This window comes from Schistocerca nitens, chromosome 4, assembly GCF_023898315.1.
Source record: "Schistocerca nitens isolate TAMUIC-IGC-003100 chromosome 4, iqSchNite1.1, whole genome shotgun sequence".
Classification (NCBI taxonomy): Eukaryota; Metazoa; Arthropoda; class Insecta; order Orthoptera; family Acrididae; genus Schistocerca; species Schistocerca nitens.
This window is the reverse complement of record NC_064617.1, coordinates 634576755-634599366: the sequence shown is the minus strand read 5'-3', so window position 1 is coordinate 634599366 and position 22612 is coordinate 634576755. Positions and strand designations below refer to the sequence as shown.

The window sequence follows — 22612 nt, the reverse complement described above, 5'->3', positions numbered from 1 at the left end:
TGTATTGGGCTCATTTAAGACTAGATACTTTTGAATTACTTCAAGTCTTGGCTATGAACGAAGCAAAACACATGTATGCTATTTGAATATGTGTAAATGAGTCTAATGTTTAAGGAATAAGTTAGCTTGCAGAAGTTATTGTCTGCAAAAGTTGAAAATATATAGTGATTGGACTAAAAAGTATTTCAAGGATAGAGGAGTATTTTAATAAATTCCTTTAACCAGCTATATTCTTTGGAGAAGAAGCTATTGGGAGATCTATGTAGCTGATTACCCAGAGCAGAGGATTGGCTACACACAACGTGCAAGTAAACTGAATTGAGAGACGTGTGTGCCTTGCAACCCAATACCACACTGTCTCTTGTTGACCGAAAAACGTTAGAAGGGGTGACAACATTCCAGTTTTGTAACAGTAACCTGCTACTTCAATGACTATAAGAAGGCACACAAAATAACAAAATTTAATTCATATTTCAGTTTTTTCATTTGGTACTCAATGGTATATTGAATCTTGATGTTCTTACTAATTAATACTTTTAAATAATTCACCATGTATCTGTTACATGAATTTTTTCCATTCTGGCTTACATCCGGAATGTTCACATTAACATTGTAATAGTGTTATAAGAAAAAAGGAACTTGGCAATCTTTCATTTATTCTGAGAAACGAGATGTCACTTAACTTATCTGGGAAAACAAATAGCATTAAACTGTCTCTACAAATTAAAGCAGAAAATATTGGAACTTACAACTCCTGGATATAGTCGTTTGAAATTCTCAACAATTTCCTGCTTTTTCTTGCGGCGCGAATCCTCATGTTTGTCCACACGAGCATCTCCGAGTTGTTCCACTACACTTTCTAGCTCCTTCTGTAGTTCTTGCACACGCTCCTTTGAAGTGCCAACATCAGACTGTAAATCCTCACGCAGACGGCGCTGATCTTCTAATGCTGATTCACTCGTTCTTTTCGAAACAGTAAGAAATATTAACATCATAATGAGAATATTTTCTTTAAACATACTTAAAATTAATACCATAATCATTATTTACTAATGATTGTGTAAGTCTCTCATAATAAATTACGTATGTCATAATTTGTCTTAAGCCAAGTAGCAATACAAAGAACAGACTCACACATGTGAATTCATTTCTCATTCACAGAAACACTTTTGCTGGGCTTTCCAAGGTCGAAGCACAATAGCTAAGTTTGTGTTAATCCATTAAATCATCACTAGGAAGTACCCTGTCACCACATTGACAAAAACTGTTGCCAATGCCTATAGAAAGGTGCACTTTTAGACAGACCTGGAGCTTGTTGCCTCCTATAGGGGGAGGCAGGCTTACCTAGTCACGGTTTGTGTGTGTGTGTGTGTGTGTGTGTGTGTGTGTGTGTGTGTGTGTGTGTGTGTGTGTGTGTGTAAGAGGGTAGGGGGGGGGGGGGGGGGCTGTCCACTAGTCCTGCCATATGAAAAGACAAGACGGCATTAACATAATGAGCAATACATTCTTGGCATATTTGAAAATGAATTGGAGGATATTATGAAGCAGCAATTGATAACTGAAAATTTAGTTCATTTTATAACCAGCCAGTAGAAATTAATTTTATATTTAAGGGGCTCCAGAAAGGCTCAAAATCATGAAAAGTTCAATTTTTACTTTTTTGCATTTTCTGAATCTGCAGACTATTACCTTTTAATACATATATAATTTATTCAATTCCGAAGACTACAACTACTTTTAAATTTTTTTTGAAATGTGTTCTACATGGGCGTGACCCACTGTGGCGCTGTTAAACTGCTGTCAAATGGTGTTATTATTAACGTCCGTGTTCATCAGGTACATTTTAGTGATGTGAGACAAAGTATGTGTTGTGGCTAACCTGTGATGGTTCAATATATATCGCTGGTGTGATTGTCGATTGTTTCATGTTTATTTACTCTGTCGTTATCTCGAAAATATTCGTAATTAATTCTGTTTCTTGAGTCTCTGTTTTGTTGAAGTATAATAATGAGTAAAAGTAAAGTTATTAGAAATCCTCTGAAGGCTTTTAAGAAAAGGAGAAATGTAGGAAAGCCAAAGGTACGTGTTATTACTGTAAACAATAAAGACGATAACCAAGTGAGTGAACCTAACCTCTCAAGTACACCTGCCCATAGCAGTCAAAGTGGGAAAGAAAATACTTCACAGAAGAAGCTTGGTTCAATGAGTGAAAACTATGAATGTTTTATGGGCGAATCGGATGTGAATGAAATATTTGATATGTCGGTTCTCAAAGGAATTTTTTCAAACTGTGTAAGATGTATTCATTGTAGTGAAGTTGGTCTGGAACTCTCCATAATAAAGCACGTAGGACTTGCTAGTGAAATACAATTGAAATGTGATAAGTGTTCATACATGACCACCTTTTGGAACAGTGTTGCAGTAACTGCAACTGAAGAAAATGGTAGCAAAATCTACGAACACAACAACGAGCGATGCTTGCTTTAGACAAGGAACGCCTTCGGGCTGCAGACAGGGCTGTAAAGAGTCTAGAAATACAAGCAAGAGTAAACAGGAGGAGGAACAAGAGGAAGCTGGAGGAGGAGTTTGCAGAGGATGAAGATAATCCATCCTATGGACCTGGAATGCACTAAAAAGTTAATCCAATCTTTGTCGCTCGATTCCCAAAACTTTTATTTTCTCATACTAATTACATGTTGTCTAAAGATCTTCCAAACATATTTGTTTCAAACTTTCAGTAAATGTTACACAGTACCTTCTGCATAATTTAACACAGCCTTTTTCCAAAAAACTGTATATTTTTGAATATATAAATAAAAAATTGCAAAAAAGTTGTGAATTTTCATTACAATTGAAAAAAAATCATCTTTAATAACTGAACTAAAATTTTGTAAAATCCCTGTGTTAAGTTGTAGCCCATATTCCAATAAATAATCTGTAAAAAGTTCAACTTCCTACCTCAAATACTTTGTGAGGAAAGATGTAATTTATAAGCGTTATTTTAACATTGCAAGTATAGGGTGTTCCGGAGCCCCTTAAGTAAATTGGTTTGTGATTAATATTCAGAAGTACTTTAATTCACTCAATAGTTAGCTATATATTCTCAATGTTCTCACAATTTGGGAAAATTATTCCTTTTAATGTAGTTTCAAAAGGGCCTCTCCACAGAACGTGTTATTTCGCAATTCATAAATCAGACAATATAAAACTCAAATGACAAAATATGGTCAACTGGCATATTCTGTGGCTTGTCAGTTGTCAAAAGCATTTGATTGTGCAGTTCACAGAATTCTACTAGAGAAGCTCAAATATTATGGTATCAGAGATTTTGTAGGTAACTTTTTGTTGAACTAAAAGGATGCAGAGTGTTGCATTAGAAAACCTAGCAAGTACACACAACAGAAAATCATCATAGAACGGTGATTAATCAGTACAGGTGTATCACAATAATTAATAAGGTGTCTGCTCTTGTTCTACACAAATAACTGATCTTTAATCACACATCCAAGAAAAATACCTAGTTTTTTTTATTGATACTGTAAATAAAGTCTAATCGAGTAACATCAACATCTGAAACAGTAAATCTTATTTCCTTCAAAATTAACAACTGGTTGTCTGCAATTGGAATGTCACTGAATTCTCTGCTGCACATGGCCATTACAAGCAATAAATGAAATACTATTCTAAATTCTTTGGTGTTTTTTTCGATAAGAACCTGAACCAGAAGTCACATTATGGATCATGTCAATGCTGTGCTAGTCATATACATGAAAGTGTCACCCACTAATTAAAATGTATCTAGAATAAGGAAAATCATTTGTAAATGACAATCCTTTCATTCAATTGACAAAATGTTAATTCCAGATTATACTTCTGGTTGTTCACAGTGTTCTGCTGAGTGTAACTGACTTTTGCCATGACCACTTGATTGATTCCAAGCACGTTACACAAATGTTGGAGATTTTCTCCACACATCCAACTCTTACATTTAACAATATTTCTTTCTAAGTATTGCAATAACCTCTGGAGCCAGGTGGCTTCTCAAGATTGGCCATTCCCTCATCCTCAACACCAAATAACAGTCAGTCTCTTCTATTTTCAATTTGGAACTTGGGTAATAGAGCAGTAATGTTCTACCTGAGCTTTAATCATTTCCTAAGCAATATCCTCCAAAATACTCCATTATGAAAGCTGAGATAAACTTGTATTGACTTTCAGAATAGTAAGTGTATTAACTGCAGATATATTCTGAAGATCAAAACAATTTCTTGATCACTTTTGGCAGCACACACCTCCTGACTACGGTTCCTCCTCAAACCACAACAGAACAACATTCAAGTATTTCACTGTCTCCGTCTTCCAGTATTTTGACATTTACATGTTACATATGCTGACAATTGCCATCCAAATACATTACTGTAGAGAGACTTTATTCACACAAATTAAAGATGCTAATCAGAAGAGGGAGAAAGATAGGAGACACAGAAGGGTGAGAGGAAGAAGGAGATGGGAAGGTGGGGGGAAGAAGAAGAAGAAAAGGAGGAGGAACCTATAACTTCCAGCAAACCACCAGGAAAATAATGAATTTTCTTAAAAGTAAAAGTACTCCAAGTGTTGATAACATTTCTAGCAAAATATTGAAAGTGTGCTGTTTTGATAAAGCTACTGTATTTTGCCATTTATGTAATTTGTCGCATTCACAAAGTGTATTTCCATTCAGACATACAAACTAGATCCCTGTTTAAAAATATTATGAGGATAATCATTAATAGCTATAAACTAGTTCTACTACTAACTTCCTTCCCAAAATGTTTAGAAGAACTGTATCTGCAAATATGGGATTCAGTGTTTTGACTGGGATTCCAGATGGGTTCCTCCACTGAATCTGCCATCTATAATTTTATCAACTGAGCATAAATGAGTTACAAAATTTTTCCTACTACGATCTTTTGAGGTCTGTCAAAGCCACAGCTTCTCTTGGAGACTCTTATAAATTCATAGCTTTCACAGTACAATGACTTTTAATTGTTAGGAAACAAAAAACTATATTAGTTGGACATGTAGATAGTGTCACAACTGAAACAAAAAAAAAAGCATGTTTTTGTTTAACAGTGGGGAAAACCATCCACTACTTCTTGGTGCTCTTGTGGGTAATATTTCTTACCAGTCTTGCTGAAGCAGGTAACTTCCTTTGCTACATAAGCTTAAGAAAATATGAAGTTTTCAAACTCCAAACCGCTAGGTCAAAAAATGCTGCATTTTTAACACCACAGACATTTCAATCAGTAGCGGATGGTAACAGCTGGCAGTCAGTGCTTTGTGGTGATGGTGACAGACTGGTAGAGCATACCAACAAACTATGATCCTAGTTAGAACAAATACTTTTGAAATGTAAATGCCCCATCTAATTACACTAAAATTTCACCCAAGGGCCATGATTGGGGAAAGTGCTAACAGGGCTGATTCAAGAACATTTTTCCACACAAGCAACGTATCATATAGCCCCCCCCCCCCCTCCCACCGCCCTTTTCCCTCATACACTTTCACTCATGTCAATTTTCACTACTAATTGTGATACATACTGTATATAAATCTTGGACTTGGGTGGCTCTGGGTCCCAAGCAGTGGCTTGTGTAGCTTAGGCCTTAAACAAGCCCAAGATGCTACATGTATGATGCAGCACCAGCAAATTTTGCTGCTGATGTAAGATGACATCTTACACATCAGTAAGGTCTGTAACTTTGTCTGCAAGATCACCTGACCTCATTACTCTGAATTTTATTGTCAGGTGTCATCTAAAAAGTGATGTGTTCAGCACACCCATTGGTAAGGGTGTAAAACTAGAGCAATGAATCATACAATCTTAAAAGATCTACTAGACGATCCAACGATTGTTTGAAAGAACTATTAACTCACTGCAGAGACAAATGCAGTACTGCAGTAAAATGCAATGCTGACATAAGGAAGAGTTTCTTCAACAAGTGCTTGTTTGCAGACCCATGTTTACTTGAATGTTATTGCATCCATTACTGCAAATTTTCAGAAGTGTCAGTTTTTGCTATTAATTATGACACAGATTGTATAGGCATAGCAGAAAGTAGTGTTAACTGATAGGAAAGTCCTAGCACAAACCTAGGAATGAACTACGAAAGTTTTTGAATTGTACTCTGACATCTATCCACTGTGACCAATCTCTGTTTCACGCAATTTAAATTTCAGAATTAAAATATAAAACACTTGCCCACATGTCACTAAAACAGACAAGAAATTATGATACCTACTTTATATGTTCTGCCAGCTTTTCAATGCGCTTCTGTGCTTCATCTTTCTCATGTCCCTTCTGACGTAAACGATTTTCGATTTCTGCCTTCTTACGATATTCATTATCGAGACGATCCTGATCTGACTTTTGTTCTCTATTGACTGAGTCGAGCTGCTGTAAATACATGGCTGACCTCTTGCCAGCCTCCTCCTTCAGCCTGTGGTACTCTTGCACCTGCTCAACATCAAATAATAAAAGATCTCAGGCTCCACGCCTACATTATTTATTAAATTATCTGTCAGTTCATTATTACAATGTAAAACCTTGAGAACAAACATGGCTAAATAACAAAAGAAATGCAAATATCTATTTTTAGTACGTAGGCACAGAGAGTTATAGCAATAAATCACTACATTCAGTTCTGTGAATCAATGACTACAACATTAATCATAAATGTAGCAAAAGGTTAGTAATTAAGTAGGAGAATTTTTTTTTAATTTTTGGGTAGGCTTACAAATGGGAATCTCTTATTCAAAGAAAAGATACAGGAGATTATTAACCACGTTTCTTCATTAAAATATGCCGTTTGTGTCTTTTGTAAAGTCCTAAATGCAGAGGGAGCAATACTTATGTCTATTTCAATTTGATGTGTATTTATTACATAATAATCTGGGATAACTTGAAGTTTTTAGAAAGGAAGTTGTTTTACTGTGCCATAAAAGTAATATGCGCTCTTCATCCAAAAGTATCATGTAGATATCTCAATTCTTTTTATTCCACAGAACATCAAGCAACATGCCATAACCACAATCAGGTAAAGGCTGAACACACTGACCAAGTACTACAATAAAAATATTAAGATTGGATGTTAATTTCAAACTAATAAAATACACTTAAGTACCTCCTAATATCACACACATTCTCTTGCATTCTCGTTGTGATGTTGTTCTCTACTTCGGTCCAACACCCACTTAAACCTGTTTAATGTGTGAAGCCTTTTTCTCCTCCCACAATTTTAACTCCCCCTCCCTCATCCCCCCACCACCCAACATTACCAAATTAACTGTTTCTTGATACCTCGAAGTATCCTACAACTGATCCATTCTTTTAGTCGTGATGTGGAATTTCATGTTGTCAGACAATAAACTTACGAGACAATAAACTTCTATTCTGTTCAGTGCTTCCTCATTAGTTACCTGACCTCTACATCAAATCTTTATCATTCTTCTGTAGGACCAACATTTCAAAAGCTTCTTGTATGTTCTGTTTATCATCCAGGTTTCACTTCCATACAAGGCTATACGCCGGGTGAGTACTTAGAGAAAAGACCTACAAACACTAATATTTGTAGTACATGTTAAAATATTTATCAGAAACACTTTACTTGCTAGCACCAGTCAAGTATTTTGCATTCTCTCTACTTCAACCATTTCAGTTACCCTGCTACTCAAATAACAAATGTCATCTACTGCTTTTGGTGTCTCATTTCCTAATCTAATTCCCTCAGCATGTTACCTGAATCAATTCAACTATACTCTATTTACCTTTGTTTTACTGTTGTTGTTGTTCACCATGTAACCTCTTTTCAAGATACTATCAATTCCATTTAGCTGCATTTCCAAAAACTTTACTGTCTCTGAAAGAATTAAATCATCACTGGCAGACCTTGAAGATTTTATTTTTTCTCTCTAAACTTCAAATTCCTTTCAAAATTTCACCTTAATTTCCTTTACTGTTTGTCCAAAGTAAAGACTGGCTAATATGAGGTACAAAAACATTATCTATTACAGTTTAAACTGAGTATTATACAGATATCATGTTACTGTACTCGATCATTCATTAAGATAATTAACCTGAATTCAAGTTATTTACTGCTTTTCTCTTTCTTCAGCACAAGAAACAATTTCACTATTTTACAGATCTTACATCTCCTCCATGATGAAGAATACTTGTTTCTTAAATGTCACATGAAGTAAAGACATATGAGCATGTGAGCCAAGTTATGTGGTGAATAGGGAATACAAGTTTAAAATGCCCAAAATACCACATTTATATACACAATCTTTACCCCCTCCATCCATATATCACATCAGGTGAGGTAAGCCTACCTGTGCATCTTCAAGATGTACATCTCTTCCCTGCGATTGACTTTCTCCAGCAACCATGTCTTCATACTCGCGTTTTCTTGCTTCAACCTCTGCAAGCTCATCCTCAAGTTCACGAATATCTTGTTCATGTGCTGCATCTGCTTTCTTCGCCTGAGCCAGAGATTTGCGTGCTGACTCAAGTTTCTTTTGAATATGAGCAACACGTTCTTTAGCCTTTATGAAAGTTGGCCTCTTCTTGTTGATCTCAACTTCCTACAGTACAGAGGAAAAATATATATACTTACAATATTATAGCCAATGGTCAAAATAACATGATGAAACAATGAAAAACTACAATGAATACTGCACTTACAGCAACAAGAAAAAGCAGTTATTTCTCACAGCTGGTTCTTTAATTAAAGAGAGTTAAAACCAAAAGTTCATTACACATAGAAGTGTGTGTGTGTGTGTGTTTTTATCCAAGTACAAAATATAATCACACTGCATCACAGAGAAATTTTAAATTACTAAGGTCATGTTTTGGATGCTCATTCACTGCTCAGAACTTTCTGTAAAATATATTTAATAACAAAAGTCAACTAAATTTCATTTAATCAATATACCAAAAATGTAAACCTGAATAGGGTTACAGTAGTATTTATGAGATGTAGATATCCTCATACTGAACCTGGCAAAGCTTCGCAATTGCTAATTATGAATAAGAGTCACGTAAATGTCCTAATGTCTCCCCCCCCCCCCCCCCCCCCCGTTCATCTCTTCCTGCCCCACTACATCTCTTCACCCCCTTTTCCCACAGTTCAGTTCCTCTTCACCTTCCCCTTCTTTATGTCCATCCCCTCCTCCCTCTCCGTACATTTCCTCTTCCCACTCTCTCTGACCTTAAGCATTGTTTATTGTTATTGCCAAAGACACCTTGACTGAAAATTGAAGTCAGTTAAAATGAATGCCTAAACTTGTTGGGAGCATCTGTATATGGGATATGAGAGGTCTCTCCTGCTACTGGATCTTTGAGAATAGTAGCTTCAATGGTATATTTCACATGCCTTTAATCTGCAAATTGGCTAAATTGCAAGACTGGCATGATTCAGATTCTGTAGTAGTATTCTAATCATCAGTGCCAATATGCCATAAGTACAACTTTCCTGTTTTCTATTAAAACAGAATGTGAAGAAGAAAACAAACATGTACATAGTTGTGTATACAATTTCTGTTTGCAATTCTATATAAAGAGAAGGAATAGATATGGGAGAAATAATATGTCTAATAGCACAGCATTTTTGTTTTCACAGAACACTTGTACACTGTTCTTTAAAAATAATATACAGCTCTCTGGATGTTTATTAGACTATCATGAAAAAAATCTAAAATAAGTAGGTCAAGAAATTTCACAATTTTTACTGACAACTTTTCCATATTGTATATGTATCCTATGTCTATACGAATGTTTATTAAGAGTATCACCTAAAAATCTGAAGTATATCAGTCAGGAACTTTTCAAGATTTTTGCTAACATTTCCTCTTTTTACACACACACACACACACACACACACACACACACACACACACAACCTGAAAAATACACTCCTGGAAATTGAAATAAGAACACCGTGAATTCATTGTCCCAGGAAGGGGAAACTTTATTGACACATTCCTGGGGTCAGATACATCACATGATCACACTGACAGAACCACAGGCACATAGACACAGGCAACAGAGCATGCACAATGTCGGCACTAGTACAGTGTATATCCACCTTTCGCAGCAATGCAGGCTGCTATTCTCCCATGGAGACGATCGTAGAGATGCTGGATGTAGTCCTGTGGAACGGCTTGCCATGCCATTTCCACCTGGCGCCTCAGTTGGACCAGCGTTCGTGCTGGACGTGCAGACTGCGTGAGACGACACTTCATCCAGTCCCAAACATGCTCAATGGGGGACAGATCGGGAGATCTTGCTGGCCAGGGTAGTTGACTTACACCTTCTAGAGCACGTTGGGTGGCACGGGATACATGCGGATGTGCATTGTCCTGTTGGAACAGCAAGTTCCCTTGCCGGTCTAGGAATGGTAGAACGATGGGTTCGATGACGGTTTGGATGTACCGTGCACTATTCAGTGTCCCCTCGACGATCACCAGTGGTGTACGGCCAGTGTAGGAGATCGCTCCCCACACCATGATGCCGTGTGTTGGCCCTGTGTGCCTCGGTCGTATGCAGTCCTGATTGTGGCGCTCACCTGCACGGCGCCAAACACGCATACGACCATCATTGGCACCAAGGCAGAAGCGACTCTCATCGCTGAAGATGACACGTCTCCATTCGTCCCTCCATTCACGCCTGTCGCGACATCACTGGAGGCGGGCTGCACGATGTTGGGGCGTGAGCGGAAGACGGCCTAACGGTGTGCGGGACCGTAGCCCAGCTTCATGGAGACGGTTGCGAATGGTCCTCGCCGATACCCCAGGAGCAACAGTGTCCCTAATTTGCTGGGAAGTGGCGGTGCGGTCCCCTACGGCACTGCGTAGGATCCTACGGTCTTGGCGTGCATCCGTGCGTCGCTGCGGTCCGGTCCCAGGTCGACGGGCACGTGCACCTTCCGCCGACCACTGGCGACAACATCGATGTACTGTGGAGACCTCACGCCCCACGTGTTGAGCAATTCGGCGGTACGTCCACCCGGCCTCCCGCATGCCCACTATACGCCCTCGCTCAAAGTCCGTCAACCGCACATACGGTTCACGTCCACGCTGTCGCGGCATGCTACCAGTGTTAAAGACTGCGATGGAGCTCCGTATGCCACGGCAAACTGGCTGACACTGACGGCGGCGGTGCACAAATGCTGCGCAGCTAGCGCCATTCGACGGCCAACACCGCGGTTCCTGGTGTGTCCGCTGTGCCGTGCGTGTGATCATTGCTTGTACAGCCCTCTCGCAGTGTCCGGAGCAAGTATGGTGGGTCTGACACACCGGTGTCAATGTGTTCTTTTTTCCATTTCCAGGAGTGTATGTACCCTATGTCTGTCTGAACATTCATTAGCATATCCTACAAAAATATTAAGTTAATCCGTTAACATATACATTAATATAATAGAGGGAAACATTCCACGCGGAAAAAATATATTTAAAAACAAAGATGATGTGACTTACCATATGAAAGCGCTGGCAGGTCGATAGATACACAAACAAACACATACATACACACAAAATTCAAGCTTTCGCAACCAATGGTTGCTTCGTCAGGAAAGAGGGAAGGAGAGGGAAAGATGAAAGGATGTGGGTTTTAAGGGAGAGGGTAAGGAGTCATTCCAATCCTGGGAGCGGAAAGACTTACCTTAGGGGGAAAAAAGGACAGGTATACACTCGCGCGCGCACACACACACACACACACACACACACACACACACACACACACACACACACACACAGACACAAGCAGACATTTGTAAAGGCAAAGAGTTTGGGCAGAGATGTCGGTTGAGGCGGAAGTACAGAGGCAAAGATGTTGTTGAAAGACAGGTGAGGTATGAGCGGCGGCAACTTGAAATTAGCGGAGGTTGAGGCCTGGCGGATAACGAGAAGAGAGGATATACTGAAGGGCAAGTTCCCATCTCCGGAGTTCTGACAGGTTGGTGTTAGTGGGAAGTATCCAGATAACCCGGACGGTGTAACACTGTGCCAAGATGTGCTGGCGGTGCACCAAGGCATGTTTAGCCACAGGGTGGTCCTCATTACCAACAAACACTGTCTGCCTGTGTCCATTCATGTGAATGGACAGTTTGTTGCTGGTCATTCCCACCATATTGCCTCTGTACTTCCGCCTCGACCGACATCTCTGCCCAAACTCTTTGCCTTTACAAATGTCTGCTTGTGTCTGTGTATGTGCGGATGGATATGTGTGTGTGTGCGCGAGTGTATACCTGTCCTTTTTTCCCCCTAAGGTAAGTCTTTCCGCTCCCGGGATTGGAATGACTCCTTACCCTCTCCCTTAAAACCCACATCCTTTCATCTTTCCCTCTCCTTCCCTCTTTCCTGACGAAGCAACCATTGGTTGCGAAAGCTTGAATTTTGTGTGTATGTATGTGTTTGTTTGTGTATCTATCGACCTGCCAGCGCTTTCGTATGGTAAGTCACAACATATACATTAACAAATACATAGCCCATATTCATCCAAACGTTTATTAGTCTCTCATGTAAAAATGTGAAGTAAATCAGTCAAGAACTTTTAAGAGATTTTTGGTAACAACAGTAAACAATGAATTGTCTTTGTATAGTAGTATGGATTTTATAATCAATTTGTACAGCACCTATATTAAAAAATATAGTGCCTACATTTAAAAAAATGTGTCCTATGTCCATGCAAATGGTTATTAGAGTATCACACAAAAAATTTAAGTACATCAGTCAAGAACTTTTCAAGATTTTTGCTGACAATGTTTCCCCTTTATACAGTATGTGTGGATAGTGTTTTCGGTTAGCATGCAAGAGGGTGAGAGTTTCATTCTGGGTTGAGAATTATTTGTTTTTATTTACTAAAACTAGTCCGCATGGTATGGTAGCTAGCGCTTAATTGTCATACAGTGATTACAGGGGGTCTTCTACAAAACATTTGCAGTTATGTACCATGTACACAGAAATGGAAGTACAATCGTTTTCACTGGTCAGCTTTTAAAGACACCTTTGGCACATTATGGATGCGAATTGTTTTGTGGCACTGCATCTACTAGATTCCAAATCTATTTTCTGTGTACCCTCCCCCAATGGTTCCATCAAAATCATTTGCAAAGCATGTTGCTAGCCCAACTGGTGATGTAAGACCCTAACTTAGTGTAATGGGCCTGAATGTGGCAAGAATAACAGTTGGTATTAATCCATGGGACCATTGAGGGAGGGTACACACAAAACAATTTGGATCGTAGTAGATGCAGTGGTGCAAAACAATTCATATCCATGAAACACTAAAGGTTTCTTTAAAAGCTGACCAACGAAAACGATTGTACTTCCATTTCTGTGTTCGTAGTATGTAACTGCAACTGTTTTGCAGGAGACTCCCTGTAGTCATCTGTATGAAGATTAAGACACTAGACTAGATAGCATACCAAGCAGACTACTTCTAGCAAATAAAAACAAATAAGCCTCAATCCAGAATTGAACCCTCAGCTTCCTGTATGCTAACTCAAAACGTTATACACCGCACCAACTGGACAGCACTACCACTACCACCTGACAGGGGTTGTTACTGTACATGTGATCACAGTGTTGCCAGACTGCCAACCTTTAATGTCCATTTACTGCCCGAAATATGTGCAGGATGAAATTTTGTGTGAGATGTTTTTGTATTGCAAGTATGTGAGGAATTACGATGCAAAGTCTGAGTGCACAAATTTTTCTTCACCCTGTATTTTTAAAACATATGTAGCCTATGTCTGACTGAACATTTATCTGAGTATTGTATAAAAATTTGAAGTAAATAAATCACGAATTCTTTGAGATTATTGTTAACAACATTAAACAACGACTTGTCTTTATATAGTAGAATAGGTAATTATTGCTTCACTGATTGCTTGAGTAATCTTAACTGACAAATAAAACTGCAAGAGGTCCGTCTTCAATATTATTGGCACAAGCTGTACACCAAGCAGTGTGGCGAGTGGGTAGCATTGCTGATTGGCAGGCTGCAAGTCAACAGTTCAAACCAGACCACCAGCAATTATTTATTATTTAGTAATCATCATTTCTGGAATGTCCTCAAAATTTCTTATGTTTGTAATGTCTGCATATTCTGGAATATTCAAAGTCTGTATAAATAGCAGCCCTCTCCACACAGTAGTCAGTTCAGTTTTGTTCTGGCTGTACTGCAGTGTTCGCAATTAATGCGTTTTCAGTGCTATGTGTTGTACCTCACTGATGACCCGGACTTTGATTTGATTGTGAATGCGGCATGACATTGCTTGGTGGAGGCACCGAGTACTTCAATTAATCTAAATCATGGTGACTCCACTCAGACAATGTAAAAGCTGTCGCCTACGTGGACAGGAACCAGTATAAAAGCAGTATATCATTTCCACGATCTGAATATTCAGGAGACTAATGGATTCCAAAACAGCAATAAGTTAGCTGTACATAGGTATCCATCAGTGTTTCCCAGATAAGCTGGTCAGAACCCAATGAAATAGCTGAAAGGATTTGACTGAGTCACCACAAACAAGAGATATGATGTGGTTGGCAAATGAATGATTTTACTTGATGGCACAATGGTTTGAGAACAAAGGAGAGAAGAAATTAGCTGGGACAAATTCCAGACCGAACTGAAGAAAACATCTAGTGACAATCAACAGCAAGCCCTATGACAGAAGAACTGAAGAACAGGGACCAGTGTCGTGGGGAAATGACACAGTCCTACATACAGAATGTTTGGGCTCTGTGCCACATTATGAATATGAATATGAGAGAAGCTGAAAAACTCTCAAACTTGATGAGGGGAATCACAGAAGACATGTACCAAGCTCTTCTGGCAAAGATTGTTACAACAACCGAGAAATTCATCAAAAGGTGTCAGTGCATCGAGGAAATGCGACAGAAAAAGTCGAATGAAAGACATATGTTTGACTCATGAATGTGGTCCCCATGGCAGTTGTGGAAGATCACCATGACATCACCTCTCTCATACACCAGGTTGTAAGAGAGGAGATACAGTATTTTATGGCAGCTTGAAATGTTGGATCAAGTAAGCAAGAGAAAGCAGCCATGAATGTTGACTCCATATGTCAGGAGACAGTGAAGAAAGTTGAAGATGTGTGTCTAACTTGAGCACCAATCTTGACCACCAGTCGAATGTGTAAGGAGGAATGGACTCTACCAGCTCAAACTTGTGCCACATACATCAAATGACAACACAGCATCTAACCAACACAGGTACAACCAACTCCTCCACAAAGTATAAAAGACATTTTCTATTCCCTGTCATGATATAAAGGTACCAGCCACTTGCACTGCTGTCAAATTCAGGAACCTTCAATGGAGGTGAGGCCGCCATGAATGACAATCCTCCATGGACAACAATCACCAATATAATTATGAGGAAATTTCATCGATTCAACATCGATGGCTAACATGTCTGGATGCTAGTCAACTTAGGGCTTCCCTTTTCTTTAATGTTGAATGCTTTAGCAGCTAGAGAAGACTATCTTCTGTGATATGAAGGAGACTGTGCTGAAAGTCACTTATGGGAAAAACTAACCAGCTGACAGGCATGTGTATTGCAAGAATAACTATCAATGACAGAGCACAGCCTTCCGAATCTGTTGTTTCATCAGAATGTCATCACACTGTTATTCTCGAAAGGACTTCCTGCAGCCATCACAAGCATCCTCAGACTGAGGAAGATCAGAGCTCCAAACTGACAGAGCTATTCAACAAACCACAAGTAACAAAGATTGCTTGCCATTAAAGACAGTGTTATTCCACACTCATAGAGGAGACGAGTTTCTGTTGTCAATCTAGATACTCCAATTGTGAAGATTTTGTTGACTGCAAAAAGCTACTCGGCATCACAAAACAAATCTAGATGCCAGTGACAATCATACACATTGTAAGTGATAAAGGATGACTTTCCATCACTATTTGTCACAAGCAGCCACAACTCATCTCTAAAGCTATGTGCATAGTGACAGTTGAACCAGTCCAGACGGGCCACTCAGAGCCATTGCCAAATAATCATGCTGCTACCACTAGAGACAGCACAATGCAGGAACCTACTATTGAACTACCAATAAGATCTTGCCTGACCGAGGAACACAGTCAGTGAGTGTTATCTGTTGGACATCACTTTTTGAATGCTTTCAAATCTGGTGTGGAGAAAAGACAGACCAAGCTGCCCATGTTTAAAAAATGTATCAACACGGGGAATCATTCACCAATTAGTCAACACTCGTACAGTGTGTTCCACCTGAATTACGGATAATCCGGGAGGAAGTGGAATAAATGCTGCAAGATGATGTCATTGAAGAATGCCCTTGATCCTCTTGAGTGGTTTTTTGTGAATAATAATAATAATAATAATAATAAGAAGAAGAAGAAGAAGAAGAAGAAGAAGAAGGATGGGAGACGGCATTTCTGCATAGAGTACCAATGACTGCAAAAATCACGAAAAAAGATTACATGTCTATCCAAGTCGACATGTGGGAATCAATGTGTAATTGGGTAACAGACTGCACTGAAAATCTAATCCACTATCTTACAACCAAAGCTGTACTAGTTACTGATGCTCCGGAAATTGCAAGGATCCATGTAGAGGACATCATTTTGAAGAACAAAACACACTGTATGATGTTCTTTGACCGCGGAAAGGTTTTCCATTAGAGACTAGTATCAAAGTAATTTCATGCTGCAACATTGCCCAAAAGATGACAATTGCCTATCATCCACAGATGAATGATATCACAGAATGCTTTAATAAGACACTGGCAGACATGCTCTCTATGTACACTGATGTCAAACAGAAATTCGGATACAATACTGCAAGTCATGACATTTTTATGCAATACTGTGAAGCAAGACACTACAGTCTCCATACTGCTCTTTCTACTCCATGGTTTGCAAGGCTGAAAACACACTGGATGCACTGCTCCTCTCTCAAACGCACAAAACTCAGGATGACTGCAAGAAACACCTCATCACCAGGATCAAAGAAGCAAGTAACATAGTTTGCATACAGACCTTGGATGTCCAGAAGACTGACAGAATGCTATAATGCCTAGTATCAGTCAGTGAGATACAGCCAGGGAGACCTGGTATGGTTTTTATGCCCGTGCAAAAAGTGGGATTATTGGAAAAGTTACTAAAGCTCTACTTGAGGCCATATTGTATGCTTTGTCGCTTGCCTCATTAGGATTATGATCCTTCATCACAAAGAAAAAAGTGCAGACGTCATCCTTGTCCTTATGAACTTGCACTACAGTCCTGATGCACAATTCACTAATGGGGCTTCTTGTTAAATGAAACTGAAGACCTACTCGGTGATTGGAAAACTTCGTTGTGAGGGGCCACCTTCAATGCTCGTCACAGTGAAGGAGATATGACAACATGACCAGAAGATGGGGATCTGACAGCACTGTCATACAGAGGACCACCGACAAGAATTAGATCCACTGTAAAGTTCTGAAACAGTTGGTTCGCCAAGAGAGGGAGAAATGCCACCACCTGTGTTCTCAAAATTTCTCATGTTTGTGATGTTTGTATAAACAGCAGCACTCTCCATTCAGGAGTAGTTTCTGTTCTGTTCTGTTTTGGCTGTACAGTGGTGTTCATGATAAACATGCTTTCAGTGATAAGCATTGTACATCACTGATGACCCTGGTTTCAGATTTGGATGTAAGATTCTGGTTATGATGAGTCTTTGTTTATAAATTACTTAATCTGCTACAATCTGATTTTATTTTAATGCATATTCATTTACTCTGGTTTCTATTTCTTATGTGATGTTTCCCAGTAGATATAACAAGGAGTAGCAGTCTACCCCAAGTCAACTGTCTCAATTCTGGAACTATACAAAACAAATCTCTATCAAAAAAGTAAATACCAAGCATTCTTACAGCATACAGTCAAAACAAAAATTTCACATGAAGTGTTGTTAAATATTACAACATGGTGAGAAAGTGTAACTAGAAAACTGCAACTGACTAGGAACTAAAATCATCAACACAAAAGACTGAAAACTTACCATTTCTCTTATGTTCTGCTCGACCTTGGCTAGCTCCCGAGATATTTTACCACATTCCTTCTTTTTTTCTTTAAGTTCTTCCTCTGCCTTTTGTTTTCGTTTTTCCACTTTCTTCACATCGTGTTGCTTTCGACCTAGCTCTTGCTCCAACTGCTCAATATCTTTTTCATTGTGATACAGGCGAAACAATTGCAGTTCTACTTGCTTGTCATGCTAGAAGAAAGAAAGATACATTTTTAATATTGTAACTATCTCTAGAAAGGTGCAGTAAATGCCTCTAATTTCAGCTACACATTTGTAACTTGTTCTTTTAAGGGGAGCCGGAGGTGGTCAAATCCAAAAAATTAGGATTTTTTTCTTTTGCTACCGAAAATTAATTGGAACATTCCTCTTTAATGTAAACTTTGAATTATTGTTCTACTCGCCCTAGAAGAGGAGTTATTACCATTTTCCCCCACGCAGAGGAAATGGGTGGCCGCTGAATGCATCTAACACCCTCTCGTGACTTCCTGGCAAACTGTTTGGGATTTTCTCGGCCTGTTACGCATACAGCGCCTTATGTTACGCATACAGCGAGTGTGCAAGGGTTGGCTACATTGTTTTCTGTGACAAATGAAGCGCTAAGAGCGCGGAACATCGTCTCTTTGCTGTTTACCGTTTCGAATTAGTTCAATGTTGCGCCTGTTGTTGGTAGTATTATACTTCTTGTGTAAAGCGTTGTTCTGGTTACGATGTCACGTTTTAGTAACCGTGTATATAAGAAGAGGAAGAACGTAGGGAAAAGAAAATTAACACTAATACCAAGTTGCGATACTTCAATTACTGAAACAGTGCATTCTTCTGCTAAGCAACACATGGCCGGCCATAGCCCTGTGACATCTTCTAGCAAATACTACCTTGGGGATGGTGACTCCAAAGGTTTCAAGACCATAGAGGAACTGAAACCATATGGAAATGAATTTGTAGTTGAAAAGTTGGAATGCATTGGGCATGTGCAAAAGCATATGGGTGCACGGCTTCGAAGGCTCAAACAAACTTTGGGTTCAAGTAAGCTCAGTGATGGAAAGACAATAGGAGGGAGAGGCAGGCTTACTGATGAGGTGATTGAACATCTACAGAGATACTATGGGTATGCTATAAGGCAAAATACTAGTAATGTTAGTGACATGCGAAAAGCAGTGTGGGCATTGTTCCTTCATACTGCCTCTTCCAATGAATACCCTCAACACAGCCTGTGCCCAAAAGATTCCTGGTGCAAATATAATGCAAAAAAGGACTATGATCACAAACATGGTTTGCCAGCAGCTGTGATAAATGCAATAAAACCAATTTTTCATGACTTAGCACAGCCAGAATTGTTACACAAATGTCTATACGGAAAGATGCAGAATCCTAATGAGAGCGTAAACAATTTGATTTGGAAAGTGATCCCTAAAAGGGTGTTTGTAAGCATAAAAACACTGCACTTTGGCATTTATGATGCAATAGCAACCTACAACCAAGGGAACAGTGTGAAGTGTGAAGTTCTGAAGGCATTAGGATTTACAGCTGGAGTGAACACTGTACGAGCACTAAGAAATATTGACAGAGAAAGGATGAGAGGAGCAGAAAGAAGAGAAAGGCATATGAAGTATGATGGAACAACAGGCCAGAAAAGAAGACAGAAGAGGAAGCTTTTGGAGGATGAAGAAGAAGACCCTGATAATCCATCCTATAGTGCAGGAATGTATTGAGAAACTTTGATAGCCATTTCCCGTAAATTAGAATTTTTCGAATATAAGGAACATTTTCTCAAAATCCACTCAAGCTAGAGAGAGGTGAAATTTTTATACAGCACTCCTAGTGGTCAAACTTACATTGTAACACAGCCATTTGGCAATATGTTCAGTAGTTTCATTTCAGTTTAATTATAAAGCAATTATTTGTAAAAAAATTTGGGTCATAATTAAAAAAAATAATTGGAAGGAAACTAGAAAAGATACTTCAAAATCCCTCTGTCATAACTGCAATACTAAACCACTCTATATGTAAAAAAAATTCAAATTTTTCTATTTGGTAGTTTATTCATAAAAGTTCCTCAAACTTAGTGATTTTAACATGGGCAGCATAGGCACCTCCGGCTCCCCTTAAAGGGAGACTGTAGGAAGATGAAGTTCCATTCACACACAAGTAATCATGAGTTGTTGGAGCAATGGGGTTGAATTTCAAACTACTCATGTAATGTTGCCAACAAGAAAAATTGGGAACACATTTTATGCTCGAGACTGACATACTGAAGTGACAAATACTAAAAACACACACACACACACACACACACACACACACACACGACCACTGACCAGGGACAGTGATCATGTGTTTTTGTTGCACCTATCTGTGCCTCAACATCTCCGCTATGTGGTGAGGCTTAAAATGAACAGTGTGTAGGTACATGATAAAAGACCCCCAGGAAATCGTAAAGTTAAAATTTATTAAAAACAAAAAAATGAAACACCAATCGACCCTAAGCGTTGGTAAAGACATTAATTTTGAATGCGCGGCAAGGCGTCGGAGAGAGGAAAAAACCATTCATTTTTCGTTATACACGATTTTGTTTCTCACTCTCTTCTATGTAGAAGTTCTGTTAAGAAGTACCGTTCGGAGGATGACGGGCTACAAGTGTTTTGTATCATACATGTTTCGAAATAAGAAAAAATTTGATACCAGTATTAAGTATTTTTTATTGAAGTGAAGATAAACCAAGAAAGGAGGATTTTCTTAAGTATGACACGCACTGGTGTACTTGGAGTCCGCTGCCTGAATCTACAACTGAAATATAACAGAAGAAGTCCGATAGCCTAAAAATTTGTACAAGCACAGAATATTTTTAATAATGCAATTGTATTATCCTTTTAAATGTTTCTCATATGTACATGTAAATTATTTAATTTAATTGAATATTTTTTACAACACAACAGACTGCACAATTTTCAATTGGGTACTTATCTATTTTAAATAGTTCATACTGAACGTGACTACGCTGGTGGCAACAAGAAACTTAACACAGATGGGCAAATTTAGTCCTTTATCTTCTAAATTCCTTTTAGGAAGACTCCTTGGAATGTCTAGTAGCCTCAACCTTTAGACTGCTATGGGTGTGCTCCCTGCATTCCACATTGAGCACAGCTCTGTTGTCAATATTCTGCTTGTCTAATGCTGCTACCTGTGCTGAAAGATGACATTCTGGCCGCTGTGAAATGCTTATCATTCGATTTTAAAAACTATTTAGTGAACAAAATTGAGTTTTGCACATCTTACAGTCTGATACCTTCGCTTGATAAAAGACTGAATTAATTTTTGTTATTCTTCACACTTAATTTGCTGCATCAAATTCAGTAAAGCATTGCAGGAAATCTTAAAGTGTTTCCAGAGGTAAAAACACAATGTGCACACTTTGCATTGGCTCATATCTTACTGTTTTATATCAAGTGGCCAGTTGCCCCATACATTGGGAATCATGTAGTCAAAACAATTGTCACATTTTGTAAATGGTTCAAGATATCAAAATGAGGTTTTCTTGCAAACGATAGCATGCAAAGTGGCATGTGTTATATGAAAAGCATTAAAAACATTTTATTTACGGAGATGTGGAAGTAAAGTAACTTGTGCGCAGCAGTGAAAGGGTTGGCGGAATGGGACGCATAAACATGTCAATAATGTGTAAGGAAAACCCAGGTGCGCTCAGCACCTGGCAGTGGCGATGCATGACGAGTTAACTCATACATGTCTGTCAAAGGGTTAAAACTTTCCACACTGAGCTGATTAGACATTTTTTGTCGCTGCAGACTGACACTTTTCAAAATCACGAAGAAAATATAAAGATAGTAAACCATTTACATTAAAGTTTGATTTTTCTTTCTAATGCTCTTATACAATTTTTTCTGAACGTAAATGATATTTTTTTCTAGTTATTTCTAAAGTTGAATGATTAAAAAAAAATTATTTTTAATATTTGAGAGAAATAAGCACCTGCAAAAGAACACATTTATTGAAAAAAAGTGTGTATACAAAAAAATTCAATACGAAGTGCAGCATTGTTTTTTAATCAACATAATTTATTCGGATATGGTACTCTTCGAAACAGTCAGGTATGCAGAGACCCACACTACACTGCTTACCCCACCATTGTGTTTATTTTCTTACTTTTTCCCCAGTTTCTTTTTTCCCTTTATCTGCACACACTTTACAGCACCTTGCTGTGTTTTGTTTACATGCTGTAACTGGGATCTTTTCTGGCAACTGTCACCCAAACACTAAGCCCAAACTTGGTGATGGTCCACTTTGTGAATCCTGAAGCCCTTCCACACCACCATGAGTTGCTAGCTGCTTACGTAAGACCTTCATGAAGCACACCAGAGATGTTATCTTTTTGTTTGTACACAATCCAACTATTCACTACTGCTAAAAGAAATAAGTGAAAGAAAATCTTTTCCACCGATTCAGTGTCTCCCAAGAGTAAGGACAATAGCTTGATACCTGGTCAACCCT

The 22612-nt window shown here is 38.7% G+C and overlaps 1 protein-coding gene across 2 annotated transcripts in view; it reads right to left on the bottom strand.

Annotated features, from left to right (window-relative positions):
• LOC126251397 (structural maintenance of chromosomes protein 1A) overlaps positions 1–22612 on the bottom strand; it is a 191919-nt gene that overhangs the window by 116711 nt on the left and 52596 nt on the right. Inside the window, exons 6-9 of one of the 2 annotated variants that reach the window (XM_049951796.1) lie at positions 18086–18298; positions 8371–8622; positions 6282–6499; positions 750–963 (exon numbers count right to left, since the gene is read on the bottom strand). In XM_049951796.1, coding sequence (XP_049807753.1) covers positions 750–963; positions 6282–6499; positions 8371–8622; positions 18086–18298 — 897 coding nt within the window. The remainder of the gene's footprint in view (positions 1–749; positions 964–6281; positions 6500–8370; positions 8623–18085; positions 18299–22612) is intronic. The other variant, XM_049951797.1, reaches the window with a different exon arrangement.